Genomic DNA, 19,347 nt, shown 5'->3' on the forward strand with positions numbered 1-19,347 from the left:
CGTGATGAAGGGGAGCAGGAGAGCAGGGGAGCAGGAGAGCAGGAGAGCAGGCGAGCAGGAGAGCAGGGGAGCAGGGGAGCAGGAGAGCAGGGGAGCAGGGGAGCAGGGGAGCAGGAGAGCAGGGGAGCAGGGGAGTAGGGGAGCAGGAGAGCAGGGGAGGAGGGGAGCAGGAGAGCAGGGGAGCAGGACAGCAGGAGAGCAGAGGAGCAGGAGAGCAGGGGAGGAGGGGAGCAGGAGAGCAGGGGAGCAGGACAGCAGGAGAGCAGAGGAGCAGGAGAGCAGGGGAGGAGGGGAGCAGGAGAGCAGGGGAGCAGGAGAGCAGGAGAGCAGGGGAGCAGGAGAGCAGGGGAGGAGGGGAGGAGGGGAGCAGGAGAGCAGGAGAGCAGAGGAGCAGGAGAGCAGGGGAGCAGGAGAGCAGGGGAGGAGGAGAGCAGGGGAGCAGGACAGCAGGAGAGCAGGAGAGCAGGGGAGGAGGGGAGCAGGAGAGCAGGGGAGGAGGGGAGGAGGGGAGCAGAGGAGCAGGGGAGGAGGGGAGGAGGGGAGCAGGAGAGCAGGGGAGCAGGACAGCAGAGGAGCAGGAGAGCAGGGGAGGAGGGGAGCAGGAGAGCAGGGGAGGAGGGGAGCAGGAGAGCAGGGGAGGAGGGGAGCAGGAGAGCAGGGGAGCAGGGGAGCAGTGCAGGGGAGCAGGGGAGCAGGAGAGGAGGGGAGCAGGGGAGCAGGGGAGCAGGAGAGGAGGGGAGCAGGGGAGCAGGAGAGGAGGGGAGCAGGGGAGCAGGGGAGGAGGGGAGCAGGGGAGCAGGGGAGCAGTGCAGGGGAGCAGGGGAGCAGGAGAGCAGGTGAGGAGGGGAGCAGGGGAGCAGGGAAGCAGGGGAGCAGAGGAGCACTCACAGATACTTGTTATTCTCGTAGACATCGTGCAGCTTCAGAACGTGTGGATGTTCTATGAGCTTCAGAATCGCAATCTCCCTCTCCACCTACAGGGGGAGTGACAGACACACACACAGACAGTGGGATATCCCTGCTGGAAAATCCAGCTATGACCAGCTTGAAATGACCAGCTACCAGCTGTTTCAAAACCTGCCTTGAGCGTTTTTCAAAACAAGAGCTTTTCTAAAAAACCATCATCATTTTAATCCAATATTCACCCTGGGCACATTAAGTAACATTTTCTGAAGTCAATACTTTTTTCAAATTGTACCTTTCTAATTTGAAGACTGGTTTGGCCCATAAATGCTTGAAAGATCCAACCAAAAAAATTATGTTTGTTTGTAGATTTCTTGAACTAGTTAGTTTTACAGTGCATGGTATTACACTGTGAGAAATTGAAACGGATCTATGTCACTACAATAGGGAAGCAGCAAGCTCGCAGACACATTAACGTCCCGTTTGTAGCACTGCCATGTCCACATCAACCCCATCAGGTTCAGCTTGGGCAGCTTCATGTTCCATTACACAAAAACATGGACCGGCCCATGATTAACTTTCAGTGTTGAAACAGACAGTAACTTTAATAATCACTTTATTTAAAACTTGATTAGACTAACCTGACGAATGTGGGCCACATTTCATATTTAACAAACTGAGCAGGACAGGGCAAGACTCACTCGGTGACAAACATCTTCCTCGTGATGATGAGGAAGACATCACTGATGTCACAACATCATGCCGTGTCCCAGGGTCATACCCTGTTTCTGAAAGCAGGGTTCTCTCACATCGCAGTGCAGACCTATACCCAGTACAGTTATCTAGCTGACGTTTTTATCTAAAGTGGCATAGAGTTGATTAGGCTAAGCAGGGGACAATCGCCCCTGGAGCAATGCAGGGTTAAGGGCCTTGCTCAAGGGCCCAACGGCTGCACAGATCTTATCGTGGCTACACCGGGGCTCGAAAACACCAACCTTCCAGGTCCCAGTCATGCGCCTTAGCCAGCCTGGGTTCTCCTAACACACTACGGTGTTTATTTTTTGTAATAGAGCGGCAACGGCCCTGCTTGTGTCACTCCGCTGACCGCCCGGGTGAAGCAGGCGGCTGACAGTCAGAAAGGCAGAGTGTGGTGTTTTAAGCTGATGCCAGACGGCTGCGCTACTCGCCCATCGTAGGCCTGTGTGAACGTCACTGCTGGAGATAATGGAACTTTCCAGAATTAGGCATCAGCATCGCCCACACCGCTGCTGCTGAATGACGTGCTTTTCGAGGGGAGCTTTGTGTCACTAATTATTTACAGACTTGGACGGCAGGCTAAGAGAGCTCATGCGTTCAACCACCATCTTGTGCCATGAACAACGTCAACTTACACACAACAAAAATACGGAAATGGCCACAACACCTGTTTATGTTACATAGTTGTGTGCGTGTGTGTGTGTGTGCATGCGTGCGTGCATGTAGATACGTCTCACCTTCATTAGCACGGACTCAGAAAGCTTTTCCCTGTTCACTATCTTGATGGCGACCTTCTGCCCGGTGATACAGTGAATTCCCAACTTCACCAACCCTGTGAAGGACAGAGGGAAGCCTGGTGATTGCACAGAAGTGAATCATGTCTGAGCTGTTAAGTATTTCACCTCTGTGATTGGACAGAAGTTAATTGTGTGTGAGCTGTTAAATATTTCACCTCTGTGATTACACAGCAGTTAATTTTGTGTGAGCTGTTAAATATTTCACCCCTGTGATTGGACAGCAGTTAATTTTGTGTGAGCTGTTAAATATTTCACACCTGCGATTAGACAGCAGTTAATAGTGTGTGAGCTGTTAAATATTTCACCCCTGCGATTGGACAGCAGTTAATAGTGTGTGAGCTGTTAAATATTTCACCACAGCGATTGGACAGCTGTTAATCGCATGTGAGCTGTTAAATATTTCACCCCTGCCACTGGACAACAGTTAACAGTGTGTGAGCTGTTAAATATTTCACCACTGCGATTGGACAGCAGTTAATCGTCTGTGAGCTGTTAAATATTTCACCCCTGCCACTGGACAGCAGTTAATCGTGCATGAGCTGTTAAATATTTCACCCCTGTCTGGCAATTGGACAGCAGTTAATCGCGTGTGAGCTGTTAAATATTTCACCTCTGCGATTGGACAGCAGTTATTCGTGTGTGAGCTGTTAAATATTTCACCCCTGCGATTGGACAGCAGTTAATCGCGTGTGAGCTGTTAAATATTTCACCCCTGCGATTGGACAGCAGTTAATCGCGTGTGAGCTGTTAAATATTTCACCCCTGCGATTGGACAGCAGTTAATCGCGTGTGAGCTGTTAAATATTTCACCCCTGCGATTGGACAGCAGTTAATCGTGTGAGAGCTGTTAAATATTTCACCCCTGCGATTGGACAGCAGTTAATCGTGTGTGAGCTGTTAAATATTTCATGGGGCAGGGTGAGTCTGAGGGCTGCAGCTGCATCACAGACACAGTTTGGAGACGGTGTTCTCTGCTGTCCAATGGAACAACAGACAGAGATGTACACGGACAGACATACAGACAGCTTTTACAGATCCAACAGTATCATAACACAATTCAATAGTTCTCCTCAGTCCTTGAATGTACATTATACATGCTTCCACAGAAGTGGACTATGCAATTATCAGGATGACATCAAAGCTACCATAAAAACTACTATGCTGCAGTGTGCTACACAATTTTCTCCCAATCCAGTTTAAAACTAACCCTTGTACTTTGTTATTACTACGTGTGAACCCAAAGCAGCACCTCTGAGTCATTATAGGCTAATTCTGCTCAACAGATTTGTATCTCATCTGTATGGAGGCACACCAACGGAAGTCCAAAGATACATCCGTGCACTAACTATCCAACTTCATCATAGTCCGACATTAATTTCAGACAGAATAGCCTAGACCCACATATAGATTGTGCATTATTACACAGTTTCAGTACTTTTTAAATTAAATATTCCGACCAAAGGAAGAGGCCGTCATACGTAGCGTGTTTCATATTCAGTTCAGTTGCCTACAGCTTTTTCATCATCTGAGAGCTAGTCATGCTCAAACGGGCTAACGCCTGCTGCCCCCTTCCTAACGTCCCATGGAAATCAATACTTATCCATTCATCGATGCGGGTTTCTGGTAAACTACACAGTAACAGGTTCTCGAATGTCAGCCCATTCGCCTACAAACAGCTATTAACCTTGGGAATGTAGTTTACCGATAGTAAATGATGTGATAATAACCATGTCGTACCTGTTTGTCCTTTCCCCAGCGTCTTCTCCAGTCGGTAAGGCCCAACGTATTGAGTCGACTGACTCCCCAACAGTTCCTTGCTGGACATTCTGTGCAAGAGTTTTCAATATATTATAGGACAATAACGAAGACCGACAATATTTTCAAGAGGAATTTGTATCTATCCGCCCTGTACGCACAAGGGTGCCGGAAAGACATTACAAACGATAGCAATTATAACGTGAGAAGAGACAGATAGGTTGTAGTAGTGATGTCAATTTTGTGGCCTACTATCCAGCACTTTATTATTTGTGGTTACTCGTTATATTAATTCCGTTTGACATTTGTAGCCTACTTATTTGGATTGGCAGAGTTAGCCTGCTATAGCGATACAATATCCGACCTCCATAAAATGTAAATCAAATATTTATTTTCGTATAAAATAATTAAAGGGCCGATGAAAACAGGAAGGACGGATAGGGAAGGGGGACGGAGACGGACACGCGTTTATAAAAGAAAAAGATCCACACAATAAAAATATGAAATATCACAGCGAATAAAGCTACAAATAGGCCTAATTACGGTCATTCATAAGAAGAGCACTGCGCTATTATAATCTTGAACGGCTAATTCATCATATCCTACAGGCACGACTGGCTTCTTGTGCACTCGCCCGTTTTTTAGAATTAAAGATAATATTGCAAGGTGGTATTATTTTCTATTGGGCTATCCTAATAACAACACGTGAAAACGTTATTTATCGGGTCATATTCCACCCTCTCTCCACCTTGTTCCTTCCAAGCTTGCTAGCCTCTCCCTCTTTCTCTGGCTACTTGGCCTTGATTTTCGTCCAAAGCCAATTAAAAATTATTTTAAAACACACGTGCATTAAATACCATGCACACAATACACACTATGTTCTATTGGTCGGTAACCGTGAAATAGAATTTCCTAACAAAACAACATCCCCTCTCCGTATTCTTTTACGTTGTCACGGTTCACTCACAGTATCAGTCAGTGTTTCAATCTACCCACTTATTAAAAGTTGTTTTCTTGAATACAACAATCGGTACCTTTAACTAGGTCTATTTAAAGTGGTTTTGTGAAATAATATGCGTTTCTACTATAACAAGCATCTTTATCTAGCGTAGTACAGCCCCCCTCCCTCTCGTGCTCGCTCGCTCCCTCCCTCCCTCACTGGCTCCGCGCATATCACAGCATCAGCTCTCCCCCTCTTCCCGTCTCCACGTTCGCCGGTCCCGGTTTCATTATTCTGCGGGTTCCTTCAGGCAAAATGCGCTGTTCTTGATATTTCGAAAAACGTTTTTCTCCGTCTTGAGATCCTTGGGAATGAGACGCTTTTATCTTTCCGTAAACCGTCCTTTTCTCTCCCTCTCTCCTCTCTTCCTTCTCATCCGATACGAGCAACATCAGCATCCGGGTCCCTCTGACTCTCCATCCCCCTCCTTTCCTCAGCACTGCGAGCTTTCGCGTGCGTCTCTCCGCATACACTTCCCACTGCTTTTACTTTTTATTTTAACATGGATTAAATGACCCTCTTAATGCGAGGTATCACGCTTAATTTTTGGTTCAATTCAGTTCATCAACGAATGGTTATTCAAAGGACCTGAAAATCCCGTGGAAGAGTAGCCTATTACACTGAGTGTGTAACTGTATTTGTCCACAAAGGAAGTTTTCATTTCAATGCATACGTTCTGCAGTATTGTCATTCCGTCTATGTGGTTGCATTTAGTTATGCAAAGGACTCTCAAAACATTTTGTGAAATCTGAAAATATATTACTTGTAACGTTTTCCTCGTGGAGTGCAAACCTTTTTTTCCAGGTGTATGCACAAACAAATAGCGCCACTGTTTAAGTTATACTTTTGTTTTCCATAACATATCATAAACCCAGTTATGCTGTTCCCGCTTATTGTGAGGATTGCGATTCCCAAGAATGGATGTAACTTTGTATTTTCAAATACACTCGCTTTGTTACAACTTATCTGATATCTGACTATTATCTTAAACCTAGTTTATATTCCATTCCGTTTATATATGCCGATTACTGTTAGTAGGAGTCAGGGATCTCCGTTTGAACAGGTGTCACAGGTGCAAGCGGCACAGATTTGTATGGTGCGCAGTACCACTCGTTAACACCAGGAGGCGCATTGTCATAAGGGGATAGGCAACCTTGTCAGAGATCTGACTATATACACAAAACACTCGCTCGTGGCCATCAGCTTTGCAATTACATTGATGCAGTTACGCAAGCGTATGGCAGGAATAAAAAAACCCAAAGCGCCACTTTTTTAACATTTCGCCTTTGCGCAGTCTTCAATGAAAACTCTTCCGTCTCCCAAGATCCCAAATTAGTTTTAAGACCCCCGCCCCCCCCCCCCCCCCCTTGACATTCCGAACAGGCGACTGTTTGGACGCCTCCTGAGGAACGGGTCCTACAAGCACGTCACCTTATAGAGCGAATAGCGCTACAATGAGCTATCTGAAGCGAGAGCATTTGGGAAAGGTGAATTTGGGGGTCGAGGACTAGTTGCTTAAGGGAACATTCCCGGTTGCAGGGCTTGTGATCCACATGGCAACTCTCCTTCCACAAACCCAACGCCACTGAATTGAGGTCAGCAGTGCCAAACTTTACTCTGAACCATTATACCTCGTTGGCTGGAGCTCCCCCGATTGATGCCAGAAATGTAAATAAGACTATAGAATGGATTAGGAAAATCATCACTTGAGACAAGATTGCAATCTCTGCCAAGTTTTTATTTATTAACTCATTGAAAACGATTACTCCGTGTTAAAACCATTCATACCATCATTGCATTCCAGTCAGTTCAGTTTTCTCCATTTGAATTAAAATACATGGGGTATTGTGATTTTAACATTCCCATTGTAGTCAGGTGAAGAATGAGAGCCGTGCCCCCCCCCCCCCAACTTGAAATGCAATTACTTTTCCTGGAGTGCCCCTACCATTAGAAAAAGTTAAACATTGCCCTCTTTTATATTTTTATAAGCACAGTACATCAGGGTACAAAGATAGTCTTGCGGGTCTTTAACCCTGCAGTTATGAATCAGATAAGGGCCTCATCCATTCCTGCAAAAAGTGTTTTGGACCAAGTGCGGCAGAGACTAGACTGAAGTAGAAAAACGGTGTGCCATTTTGTGGTAGCTTTGGCATGAAAAATACCAATTTAACATTTAAAATTAAATTAGCCTTCATCACAGGGGGTACAGTAAGGGTAGGTCACTAAAGACCCAGGGAACACTGGGTGCATACACCGTGAAGACCAAGGGTGGAAGCTAGTGACGATCAGTCGTCCACTGCAGCAATTAAATGCCCTGTTAATGGCATTCCACATTCCCTCCATTAGTCAAATCATCTCCCGGTTCACACAAACCTCAGACAACAGTGCTGTCCAATGCAGTCAACACACTCCCTGTCCCAAAACAAATTCAAAGGCCAAAAGTAAATCTTTAAAAGCAGACCCTGTTCTTCCAGACTAGGGTCAGCCAGGGGCGGTGAGATTGTGTCGCTTTGTCTTCACGGGTAGTTTTTTTTTTTGTGGTGGGCGTTACATTTAAAATACCCCTCTATAAATCCAGGACTTGGCAAACTCCAGTCCTGGAGGGCCACAGTTTCTGCTCTTTGGCAATTGGCCTTCAGTCCGTGGCCATGGAAACGGAGCAGACACTAGCCCAGGGCTGTCCAACCTTATCCAGAAAGGGCCGGTGTGTGTGTGTGTGTGAGTGTGTGTACAGTCTAAGCCAGGGCTGTCCAACCTTATCCAGAAAGGGCCGGTGTGTGCGCAGGTTGTTTTAGCACAGGACTAAGACAGCAGATTCTACTCAGTCTTGATTAAAGACCACGATTAGTTAATTAGTATAATCAGGCATTACTGCTGCGTTAAAACAAAACCTGCACCCACACCGGCCCTTTTAGGATAAGATTGGACACCTCTGCTTCAGCCAATCAATGACTGAAAGCACTAAAGAGCAGGAACAAGCTCTCCAGGACTGGAGTCAGAGAAGACCGCATTCTAGGCAAGCCAATGATTTAAATCAGGCATGATGAAGTCTGGATAGCAAATCCAAATACAGCCCTGGTAATTTACTCCTGGTTATTGAGCAACTGATTGGCGAGTCTTCACACCTGACTCTCGGGCAAAGGGAGGGTGGAAAACCAGCAGTGCACCGCCCTCGGGGACTGCAAGTTGCGGATTCCTGATTGAAGGCAATAACATGGCAACCTTGTCCTTTGCCCCAACACAGAGTGCACTCAGTAAGAGTCTTTGACTTACAGTACAATGAACCTTCTGCAACTAAACCTTGAGGTAGTCAAATTTTATTTCAGTTTACAGTCAAGATACACTTTCAGATCGATTACAGAATATTGAGCTTGGCAATGAAACAATGCAGCGCTTTATATTGATATACATTTTTATTTCCCCCCCCCCCCCAAATGAAAAATAATCACATTAAACACAATCTGGTTCACCAGCAGGGCACACTCCCATCCATTTAGAGATTGGAAGACTCCATTTCAGGGAAGACGTTTAACAGTTTAGGGGAGACCACGGCATACCCACTGCCTCCCTGATGATGTCAGCAAGGTTCAGACCAGTGCAATATATGGAAGGGAATGCTGGGATATCAGAGGGCTCAGTGCAGAGGACCTAGGGGGGAAGGGGAGGCAGTTAGTGCATGCTCTGGAAGGCAGTCCAAATTGGGTCAGTTTGGAAGCCGGCTGACTACCATCAAACACACCCTCCTGCAACCAGTAAAGACCCAGGAGCAAGCTTTACTCTAAACTGCCTTTAACTCTAAACAGAACAATGAAGTGCCAAGTAACAAAACATGTAGACTCCAGGAGTTTCAGAACCCAGTATTATAAACAATAGGATTGGCCAATATCATCTGCACAGGCAAGTTAGATTAAAGCAGGTAATTAATTAATTGATTGACTATGAGCAACTAGCCCATAGTCGTCACCAGACTGATGAGAACCGTACATCATGAATGCTGTGCTCCCTTCAGGATTACCTGACCAATGGGAACCTTACATGGCGAATGCTGACCAATGGGAACCTTACATGGCGAACACTGACCAATGGGAACCTTACATGGCAAACACTGACCAATGGGAACCTTACATGGCAAACACTGACCAATGGGAACCTTACATGGCAAACACTGACCAATGGGAACCTTACATGGCAAACACTGACCAATGGGAACCTTACATGGCAAACACTGACCAATGGGAACCTTACATGGCGAATGCCGACCAATGGGAACCTTACATGGCGAACACTGCGCTCCCCTCAGGATGCTTCAGCTGCAGTCTTCAGACAGGTCTGAAAAGCCTCCAGCAGGTCCTTGCAGCTGTCCTCCCCCTTCTCCTGGACACTGGAACAGAGTTAAAACCTCACCGTTACACCCCACCCAGACAGCATGTTCCATCTTGCCAGAGTTAATGCATCACTACCACCACCGACAGTCTGACCTGCCGGGAGCTACAGCATCCTGGGTTACGGGTTTAAGCACCAGCAGCAGAACGGGGGTGTGTGACCCTGCAGATGCCCCGCTGACCCAACCCCGCAAGGCAACATCGGTCTCCTAGGGTTAGAGGTTTGAATGCAAAGCCCTAGCTCAGTATTCCTCACCCACCCAGGTTGTGGAGTTGCAGGAGTGGCTGTCAAAATAAGTTCAAGACCCTGCGCTGTTGAAACTGGCTGTTTTTTTTGTTTGTTTTTTTTAAACCATAAGCTGATTGGTGGTTACAATAGAGGCTTTTAAAAAAAGGTGCCCGAAGCTTCTAGACTAATTTCCAGCTACACCTTCACAGGAATAAAAATCGAAATGAAAATGCAAATGTGAACTGTGAACTGTGAAACTGGTTAAGTGATAGCACTAAAGAGTCAAAATATAAGCAGTATCCCCAAATCCATCCAAACCATGGATGTGACAAATCAGTTTTTGTAATGGTTACCATCCCATTTTTAAACTGTTAACTGATACTTGACTGATAGGAATTTATTTTAACTGGCCTACCGAGAAATGCAATTGCATTTTCAAACTTTATTTTGGGCCATCTCAATAGTAATGTCAACATTCGTAAGTCAGATAATAGTTAGTCAGCCTAATTGTGAAATTAAATATTTACATTGACATTGCGCAGTGTAACCTCAGTTGCAGAAACCTGTAGTTAAATCCCTGTAGTTTACATCCAGGCATGCTGGTCGATTTTCCTGGTTTAAATGCATCGGTTAAAATTATAATTCTGCATGTTTTCATCCCTCTTCCCTATGGCTTCTGCCTGATAGACTTGATTGGCATGTAATCTGTAAATATGCTGCTGTTAACAGCTTTGTTACTGACAGGGCTGTGCACTCAATTTCATGGTCACAATATTTGGCCAATATAACACCGGGTCTATTTTACCATAGGCGGCTGGCCTAATGATTTTACTTTCATGGCAATACAGGTCTCTGTACAATTTGACATGTTTTTATGCAACACATTGCCAATGCATTTTATATGGGCGTGGGACAATCGTGGGGGTGAGATTAACATGTTCATTTTTTTGCTGAAAGCAGGGAATTTTCACTTTCAATATCCAAAGGATGAATAGCCCAATAATGCATTGCTTTATTTTTATGTAGATCCATAATAGTGGAAAGCGAAGTTCAGTCTGCCGGTAGTGTGAATTTGCGTGTCAACAAAAACACGGATGAAGAAAAGCCATAGAATAAGCCATAAGTGAACCAACAGCTACAGATTTAAAACAGAAATTATTTAACTATAGTACTGTAGCATTCAATTCCCTGCAGCGATCGCATTCTTAACCCTCTGAAATGGCTGCCGACTGCTTGCGTGAACTGTAGCTTGTGGATTGACTGTAAACAGCGTATTGTAATATTTTGTGCGACATTTGTCCAATGATGTATCGCTTTGTTTATTTTTATGTAGATGCAGCATAGTGGAAAGCTGAATTCAGTTTGCCAGTAGTTTGAATGTGCTGGTAAATGAATAAACATGGACCTTCTGTGAAGCTACACAATAAGCCAATAAGCCAAGTCAACCTACAGCTACAATTATTTGATCACTGATATGGTAGCATTCAATTCCCTTCCAAAGAAAATAAAGTTTATCGGTTATCAATTTTTGGTAACCATTAACAAACGTCTAACTGTTCGCACCCCTAATCCAAACGGCCAAATTGTGGGTCAAGGTAAATTATAATGATCATATTTTGCTTTGCAAATGTTTTCAGTCATAAAACTCACTTGGTAAGTTTCAGTGTAGGGTCAAAGATATCTATGGGTTCCAAAACCTCCAAAAATGAAATTGTTCACCCATTATGAAGCATAAATCATCTCCTTACAATCTATTTTATTTTTTATTATAATCATTTAAGATGAAATTCAGATATTGCATTGGGTGCCACAAAAGCATTGCGAGACCCAAATATGTAATCAATCACTCCTGTAGATTTTTCTGTACTCAAGGGTATCGTGTTCCATGGGGACAGGACATTACAAATTGTGATTACTCAAGGTAGCATTGCCCCAGATGACAAGTATAGCCACAGCATAGACATTAGACACGTATACCACACATTATGTACAATAAGATCATAATAAAATATCCCATCAGAAAAACATAAGCAATGTTGTACGTTTGGAGGAAAACGATTATGACAGGAGTGCCTATATTACAGCATAATGTTTGGGTTGACAGCGCATGAGCAGAAGAAAGCATTCAAGCAGTTTATGCTGAGCCCTGAATAGACATTTTAAGCTTAGAATTGGACATGCCATACAGCACAGGAAAGCTTATGCTGTCCTCTATTGGAAAAAGAAGAAAGCAGAAGTGACGAACAGCACAAGCCAGCAGAATGCAATGGAATCAGGACTAGGCATCTATAATAAAGACTGAAACAGGATGAAAGGGACATTGTGTAAAACCAATGGTCAGATTGTATATTTATTCCATATTTAGTAGCAGATTGATGTATACGGAAAAATTACACAATTCCTCCAATTCATCACTTTAGTGAGCAGTGTTTTTGCGCCACTGTATTGGAATACCTTCAGTCCATTGTAGACCATCTAGTCGCCATGACAGAATAAAATTTCACCTCCAGATATTTGTATTAAACTCCCAGAGAGATTCTATTGTCCAATGTGTCACGCAAGTTGCAAAAGGAGACTGTCCAGTTAACAAGGGTTCCCCTGCCCAAACCACGGTGCCAACACTTAGAAACTATTTGACAGTTGCCATGTATCATTTACCAATAGGTACCAGCGTTTACCACTTCCACTCCAAGAGCACCGAGTGTCAGTTACGCAGTCCGAGGACACGGGCGACATGGCCACTAGGTGTCATGCAGGAAGGGGTTAAATGGTCAGGGAAGTGAGCACAAAAGGCTTGGTTTTATTAGGCCAGGCAGCCAGGACATCCATTTGCCCCCCGACCCCAAAGACGATTGGTTGGCTCATAGAATCAGGTGTGCAACTGTTGGAACAAACACCGACACCCACATAGGCCGTTTCTGGACAAGACAGAGTACCCCTGCTACAAACAAACAGCCTAGTATTACATTCGTAACACCCACTGCAGTCTTTGAAATCCAATACGGTCAACCTACGGATACTGACTAGGGTGGAAAACTAAAAGCATTTGTGGGGAAAGGGGCTGACAGGTTAGCTATATTGAGTTAAGACTGCTGTGGGTAAACCAGTCTCTGGCACTCGTGACTGGAAGCAGACACCAACTGACACAAACAGGTGCGGGGTGCAGAACTGCGGGGCCTTTCAGACGCACGATGCTGATGAAGTCGGGTGCATTCATTCCTACTGGTGAGAAAGCGCTGATTAAGACTTGCACACATTTAGCCTATACCATTCAGAATAGCACCTACTTGTAAGGAGATTGTGAGCATGACATTTCACTGAGTGATATCTTTGAGGGAATTTGGGAGATGACACTGGAAATTTGAAGGCACTCAACATGTGGCAGAGTGGCTACAGCCATGCAGAGCAGATAGCCCAGTGCACTCCGTTCAACTAGACCCACCCCTTTTACATTCCAAATGTCAAAAATGTTTACATGTTCTACTGTCTAGGGCAACATTCCTCTCCAGTCTCCCCACCCCACCCATGACTGTAGGGCTTAACGCATTAAAAATAAGTGCGTGTACAAAGGACAAACTGTCCCTTCACAGCAGAACTTATGGTGCCTGTAACACACAGAAGCAATTTAAGCACATTCAATTAGCACATGGTTTCTCAACTCTAGTATTGCAGAACTGCAGCCTGTGATTTTGTCTCCATTTTGAGATGAGAACAGACCCAAGCCCACAGGCAAGGAGTGTTAACCAGCAGCACTTTAGTCTCTAATCTTAGAGAGAAAGAGCAGACAGCTGTCCTATAGGATCAGAGTTGAGGAACCTGAACCTAAAGGTTCCCTGTAAGCAGTTTCCCCATCAATTGGAAGTACAATTAACTGTAAGTGGCAACCCAATGAACCCATGAAAGTCAAAGTGCAACATGCCCCATTTTGTTTTCAGCAGGATTAGGCCACGAGTACATGCCTGTAAGCAACACAAAACAGGGAACATGCCACATTGAACACTACCTAAAAGGTTTAAATGGCCTTCAGTTAGTCAGCATTATTGTGCATGTGTAAGAGTCAATCTCAATGTCATAACTGCACAACACATGGGTCAGAGCACTGCAGAACTCAATTTCCCCAGAAGTTACAAGCATTTAGAGAAATGGCTGGCACCTGGTGCGGTTTCCTTGTAGTCTACATCCCTGCAGTTGAGCAAAGCATACACTGACTGTTCTTGGAGCAGTTATGGTGCTTGAAACAGAAGACACCCAAAACCCCCAAAAAAAAAAAAAAAACCATGAGAAGTAATCCGTCTCCACCCCCAATCGCACTTGTCCTCCTGGAGGTCATAAGCAGGTAGCACACTCAGGCCGAAAGCTGCACACGCCCTCTCCCCGGGCCACATGAACACTCAATGTTACGCAGTCGGGGTCAAACTGCAGTGTGCATTACGCAATCTGTTCAGACGTAGATAACCGGATTGCGAAGTCGGTGCACGAGCGGTCCCATCTGCGGGACCAGGCCTCCCCACAACTCCACCTCCATTTACAAAACCCGAGACCACAAAACCACATTCACCCAGAGATTACGCATTCTGGTCAAACCAAATGTTTAGAGGACACATTTGCAGGAACCCACAGACCACTGAAGTGGAGGATATGAATTAGGATATCGATTAGGACAGTGACCCCACCACAGCAGGGATAAGGTGAAACTACACCCCACATGAATTCCAGGTTTGATCTTGGCACGGCCCCTTGCTCTCCCACACACCTCATTTCCCCAAACCGCTTAATGCCGCCCCCAGTACACTACTCCAAATTTCATAACCAGACCCTCCAACCCTCTCAAAACATCTACAAACAGATGAATGAGCAGTTGGCGTCTCAGCCTCTAAAATAAGCAGGGACCGAGGAAGGCCCCTGAGGAACCCCAGTCAGTGTTCCACTCACCACTTCTCCAGCTCGGCCTTGAGGACCTGGCAGGCGGAGGGAACGGGAGCGTTGGCCTCAACAGGCACCGCAGTCTCGAAATCCGACATGTTGGATTGGTTGTGCGTGTCTGCGCTCCTGTGCTTGTGATGGGGGGGGAGGGAGAAGAGGAGCATTAAGAGGAGAGGAGACAGCAGGAGGCTTCAGGAAGGGGAGGGGGGTAAGGGGGGGGTGAGGGAGGGTGAGGGAGGGGGGAGGGGAAAACTTGCTGGGGAGAGAAGGAATGCAAGCAGTCAGGCACCGCACATGTACACATGCTAGCGAACAGAACAGGCAGGGCTAGACGTTCAGCAGGCCGAATTGACAGTCAGTCATTTTGCTACACCCCATAGGCCATGGGGAGGATCTCAGGAGCACACGGTTTGCTAGTGTCAACTGCAATAAATTTGAAAGGGAATGCGACTTCAAAGTTGTATGTACCAAGATTTCACTTGTTCAATTTGTCATACGCATTTCAAACAACCTTAAACACCTTGTTATTGGCTCTAACCAATGCGTTAAAGTTACAGTCATGCAGTTTAAGGAGCTCACTGAAACTTAAACTTCTTTCATTCAAGGACAGAGCAGCCACGCTCATGAGAAAAGGAAATGACATTACTCCGCAAGGCATCAACTACAGACAGCCCATTAAAATAAAATAGATCCGCAGGGCAAACTACATTAGGCGCCAATGTCAGACCTTCGGGCAAATCCAGCCACGGCAAACCGCGCCCCACCTGTTCTGACTGAAAGCACACAGCGCAAAAGGACTGCTGCGTGTTGAAACGGGCTCCAATCCTCCCCTCTAGATGTGTTCATACGCCATCTACAGGCACGACGCGCCGCGTAAAGATCACAGAACTCCTGTCGCTTTCAGGGAGCTCCTCCAAAAATCAAGAGCCACGGAATATTCACAAGTGTTGCACTTATGGCAAAACGGTTTAATGATGATTTACTTTATTTAAACTCGATAGCATCATAGGACAATACATTAAAATGAGACCTCTTCGTGATGGTGTCGGTCATAATGAATTACTGCGATGGTTGCTTTGAGACAACCAGGAGTATAAGCATAAGCATTCACAATGTCTCGTGTTGACACGGCCACAAAACGCGGTTTCAAAACGGGACAAGACCTCCTTTGGTCCCAAAAAGCATTCAACGAATAGCCTGGGTACCGTATGACAGCCAGTGCCGTAAAAAGTGGTTTAAAAGTAATTGATCACAAGCAAACCACCGACTTTAAAAATGTCAATCTCGACAGAAGCGAGTCGTTGTTCTCCAAACGAGTCATGGGAAGGTTTAGGTTGGCGCATTCCATGTGCAGAGCTGAGGCTTAATGCAGCCAGCTCACCCGACAGTCCTTTGACCCTGACGCATGCACGGTGTGGCAAAGACCTCGGACTGAAGCAGCTCAACGCATATGGTAAATTGTGAAAGAGCCGATCCATTGATTTAATCTAAACTAACAGCAACCGCCAGGTCAGGCTACATCCAAAACAGAACGCGTCCGTTTATTAGGTAAAAGCGAATACATTTACTTTTGGTTGGTCGAGCCTGTAGCCTACCCTACTTTATTGTATACTTCCATTTCCATATACAGTCCACATCCTGAATTGTTAAATAATAGACGCCGATTTGTCCTTATTCCATTACATTCACGGATTATTAAAGTCTTAATGTTCTTTTCATGCATTCCTTAGTTTATCATATCCCATATGGTTACATCATAACCATGTAGCCAAACGCATGGAAATATGCTTGGATAAAATGGCAAAATAGCGGCCGCCAAACTTTTTAACAGTTATACATAAGCTACATACAACTTCAAACATTTTGAAACGGCGATTTAAAAAAAACCCAGAGCATGTCGTTTTTCAAGTGACCGCCCCCCTCGGCATGTTTCTCTTACCAGGTCACCTTGTAGTCGGTTAGTCAGTTCCAGTGCGCTGTGTCGACACTACATTTATAAGCCTACCTGGGTTAATGACCAACCCCATGCACACCTGTAACCAATTGCGTCGCTTTTCACTGTAGCCTTTCGTGCCTGGGAAATGTAGTATTCTTCAGTTGGATGGTGTCTCGTACGGACATTGGTCAGTTAAAGCAACTTCGCCGCATTCATAAGACTCTTAAATATATATATATATATATATATATATATATATATATATATATATATATATATATATATATATCTAGCCTTAGTTGAGTCGTTCAAACATGATTCATATACTACAGCGTTCATGTAGAAGTTAGTTTACGGCGATGGTCACCCAGAACCTTGCTTTATCAACTTGGCTTTTTAAAAATACAAACCACTATTCCAACAACCAATCCCCAATTCCCCGTTCTCCCCCCTTCCCCGGAAACTAAATCTTGGCAGAAGGTGTTCCGAATGTAGCATACATTAATATTAAACGCCAACAGTCTCTGTCCCCCTAATGAAATTATCATTAAATGTCACCCAATTATCGTTGTCCATTGTGACTGGACTTGATTGGAAATCCTAATGTATATTTACCGCCGGACACACTGTGGAAAATAGATTTTTATTTACACCCAAGTTCCCGAGGTACCGACATTTATGCTGCATTTAATGTATTCAATGTCCTCATATCTAGAGACAATCCGAGGAGTCAATAGGCTACACATTCATATGAAGTAAGAAAAGTATAAACATATTTGCTCCACTAATTTGGCTTTATAGTTGGAAAACACTGAAAATTACATTTGCGTTTTGCAACAAATGTGAAATATTTTGATGAAATTCAGGTTCCTTTTAAAAACATTATTATTTATTTTTGGATGTTGTCCCCGACATCTGCAAAGATTTGTCTCGCGTTTCCATCACCCAAAGGTCAGTGCGCGGAGGTGTATCACCAGCTGAAGGTGGTGTTACAAGGAGAAAATTGAATTTATTGACCAAAGGGAAACGCGACGACATTTTTCCTGCAAAGTTTCGGAGATAGAAGGGAAAATAACATTCAAAAGCACAAGAGCCGGAGGGCCCCTCAACAAGCACAAACGTTGTTTTCTCATTGGTCGAGGAGGGGGCTTTCAGTGTGATGGGTATTTTTCAGCACAGCGAGCTCAAGTCCTGGCCTGCCCATCGACAGTTAGGCATTATCCGCAGACTTAAAGCGGCTGACTCTTCGCCTTGATCAGCGACTGTGTGCTGTCGTCGTGCACACCCACCAAACTTGAAATCTTATTTTCATACCTGAAAGACACCAGGCCTTCGTGTTTTCACTGTACACAGAGCGAGCTGGGGCCGGAGTCCTAGCTTGGCCCAGCGGGCTCTGGTTAGATAAACGCTTTCTCAATGTCAGGCAAACATTGCCAGAGGACACAGGCAGGTATGGGTGACAGAGACGGAGTGGGGGCTGGGCCAGGGGTGAGGCTTAGCATGCTGGTGACCCTCATGACCCATGAGGCACAGATTCAGAGAGGCAAAAGGGGACATGGTGAGATTACCATGCCAGGACTCCATTAGGCACCTGTGGGACATTTATGGGGGTCTATGTACGGTAGTGTTCCGAAGTTCAAAACAAGAGCACCCACCACATATAAAGTGCCTTTGTAATAAGCACAGAGCTAAACACACAGATACACATGCATACACACAAACACATATACGCACACCTGCACAGACACGCACACACATGCACAGACTGACATACACACACACCTGTACATACACACACACACAAACACACACACCTGTATGTACACACACACACACACACACACCTGTACATATATATACACACACACACACACACCACTAAGCCTCCCAGCTGGGGTTTTTTTTAAGCTTACTTCTCCATTCCAGAATACCACTGTGATTATCACCTTGCTAAGTGAGGCCATGCTAGCGCTCTATAACATGTACTGCACATGTGCACAACGCAGCTACTGAACTAGAGACCACAGCAAGCCTCATCAGGCAGTATATCTGAAGAACACATACTTGCACTCTTTGTTCTAGTAAGGCAGTAGTAAAGATTTCTCCAAGGACAGCCTGCTAAAGCTCTTAACCTTTGGTTTAAGGTTGCTGAGCCACATGGCACACAGGATCTGAGGAAGACTGTGAACCTTCACTGCATACAGAGATTCAAGTTCAAAATGTTTTGCTGAATCCCTCCCATAGTTCTAGTTCTGTGTTGGTGAGAAAACATCCTATTTTTGGTGAATTTCCATGATTTTGCTCTTCAGGCTAGAGGCATAACCACAAGGACTGAAACAGGGCATAGGATATTGGGAATTTCAATATTTCCTCTCAATATCATGGTGCATGGTAACAGAAATATGACACGTAATTCATATTTAAGGAATTGTAGTGTAGTGGTTAAGGTACATGACTGGGACCCGCAAGGTCGGTGGTTTGATTCCCGGTGTAGCCACAATGAGATCTGCAAAGTCGTTGGGCCCTTGAGCAAGGCCCTACATTGCTCCAGGGCTGGATTGTCTCCTGCTAAGTCTAATCAACTGTAAGTTGCTTTGGATAAAAGCATCAGCCAAATGACATGTAATGTAATGTGATGTGATGATGCTGAAGGCCAGAGTGAAATG

General features: G+C 45.1%; 1 protein-coding gene and 1 long non-coding RNA gene across 3 annotated transcripts in view; both read right to left on the reverse strand.

Annotated features, from left to right (window-relative positions):
- The window catches only part of brsk1b (BR serine/threonine kinase 1b), a 36,563-nt gene extending 31,008 nt beyond the window's left edge, over positions 1-5,555 (reverse strand). Inside the window, exons 1-3 of the mRNA XM_061225182.1 lie at positions 4,194-5,555; positions 2,397-2,491; positions 889-974 (exon numbers count right to left, since the gene is read on the reverse strand). Coding sequence (XP_061081166.1) covers positions 889-974; positions 2,397-2,491; positions 4,194-4,281 — 269 coding nt within the window. The 5' untranslated portion in view covers positions 4,282-5,555. The remainder of the gene's footprint in view (positions 1-888; positions 975-2,396; positions 2,492-4,193) is intronic.
- Positions 5,556-8,512: 2,957 nt separating this feature from the next.
- Positions 8,513-16,781, reverse strand: LOC133114650 (uncharacterized). Of its 2 annotated transcripts, none has more exons than XR_009705565.1 (4): positions 16,685-16,781; positions 14,755-14,871; positions 9,487-9,592; positions 8,513-8,859 (listed from the first exon to the last, which is right to left on the reverse strand). It is a non-coding gene; the product is annotated as an uncharacterized LOC133114650 (long non-coding RNA). The 2 variants fall into 2 exon arrangements; XR_009705564.1 differs by having other exon boundaries at positions 14,755-14,876; positions 16,685-16,774.
- Positions 16,782-19,347: the final 2,566 nt, after the last annotated feature.

Source organism: Conger conger, chromosome 16 (genome assembly GCF_963514075.1).
Source record: "Conger conger chromosome 16, fConCon1.1, whole genome shotgun sequence".
Taxonomy (NCBI): Eukaryota; Metazoa; Chordata; class Actinopteri; order Anguilliformes; family Congridae; genus Conger; species Conger conger.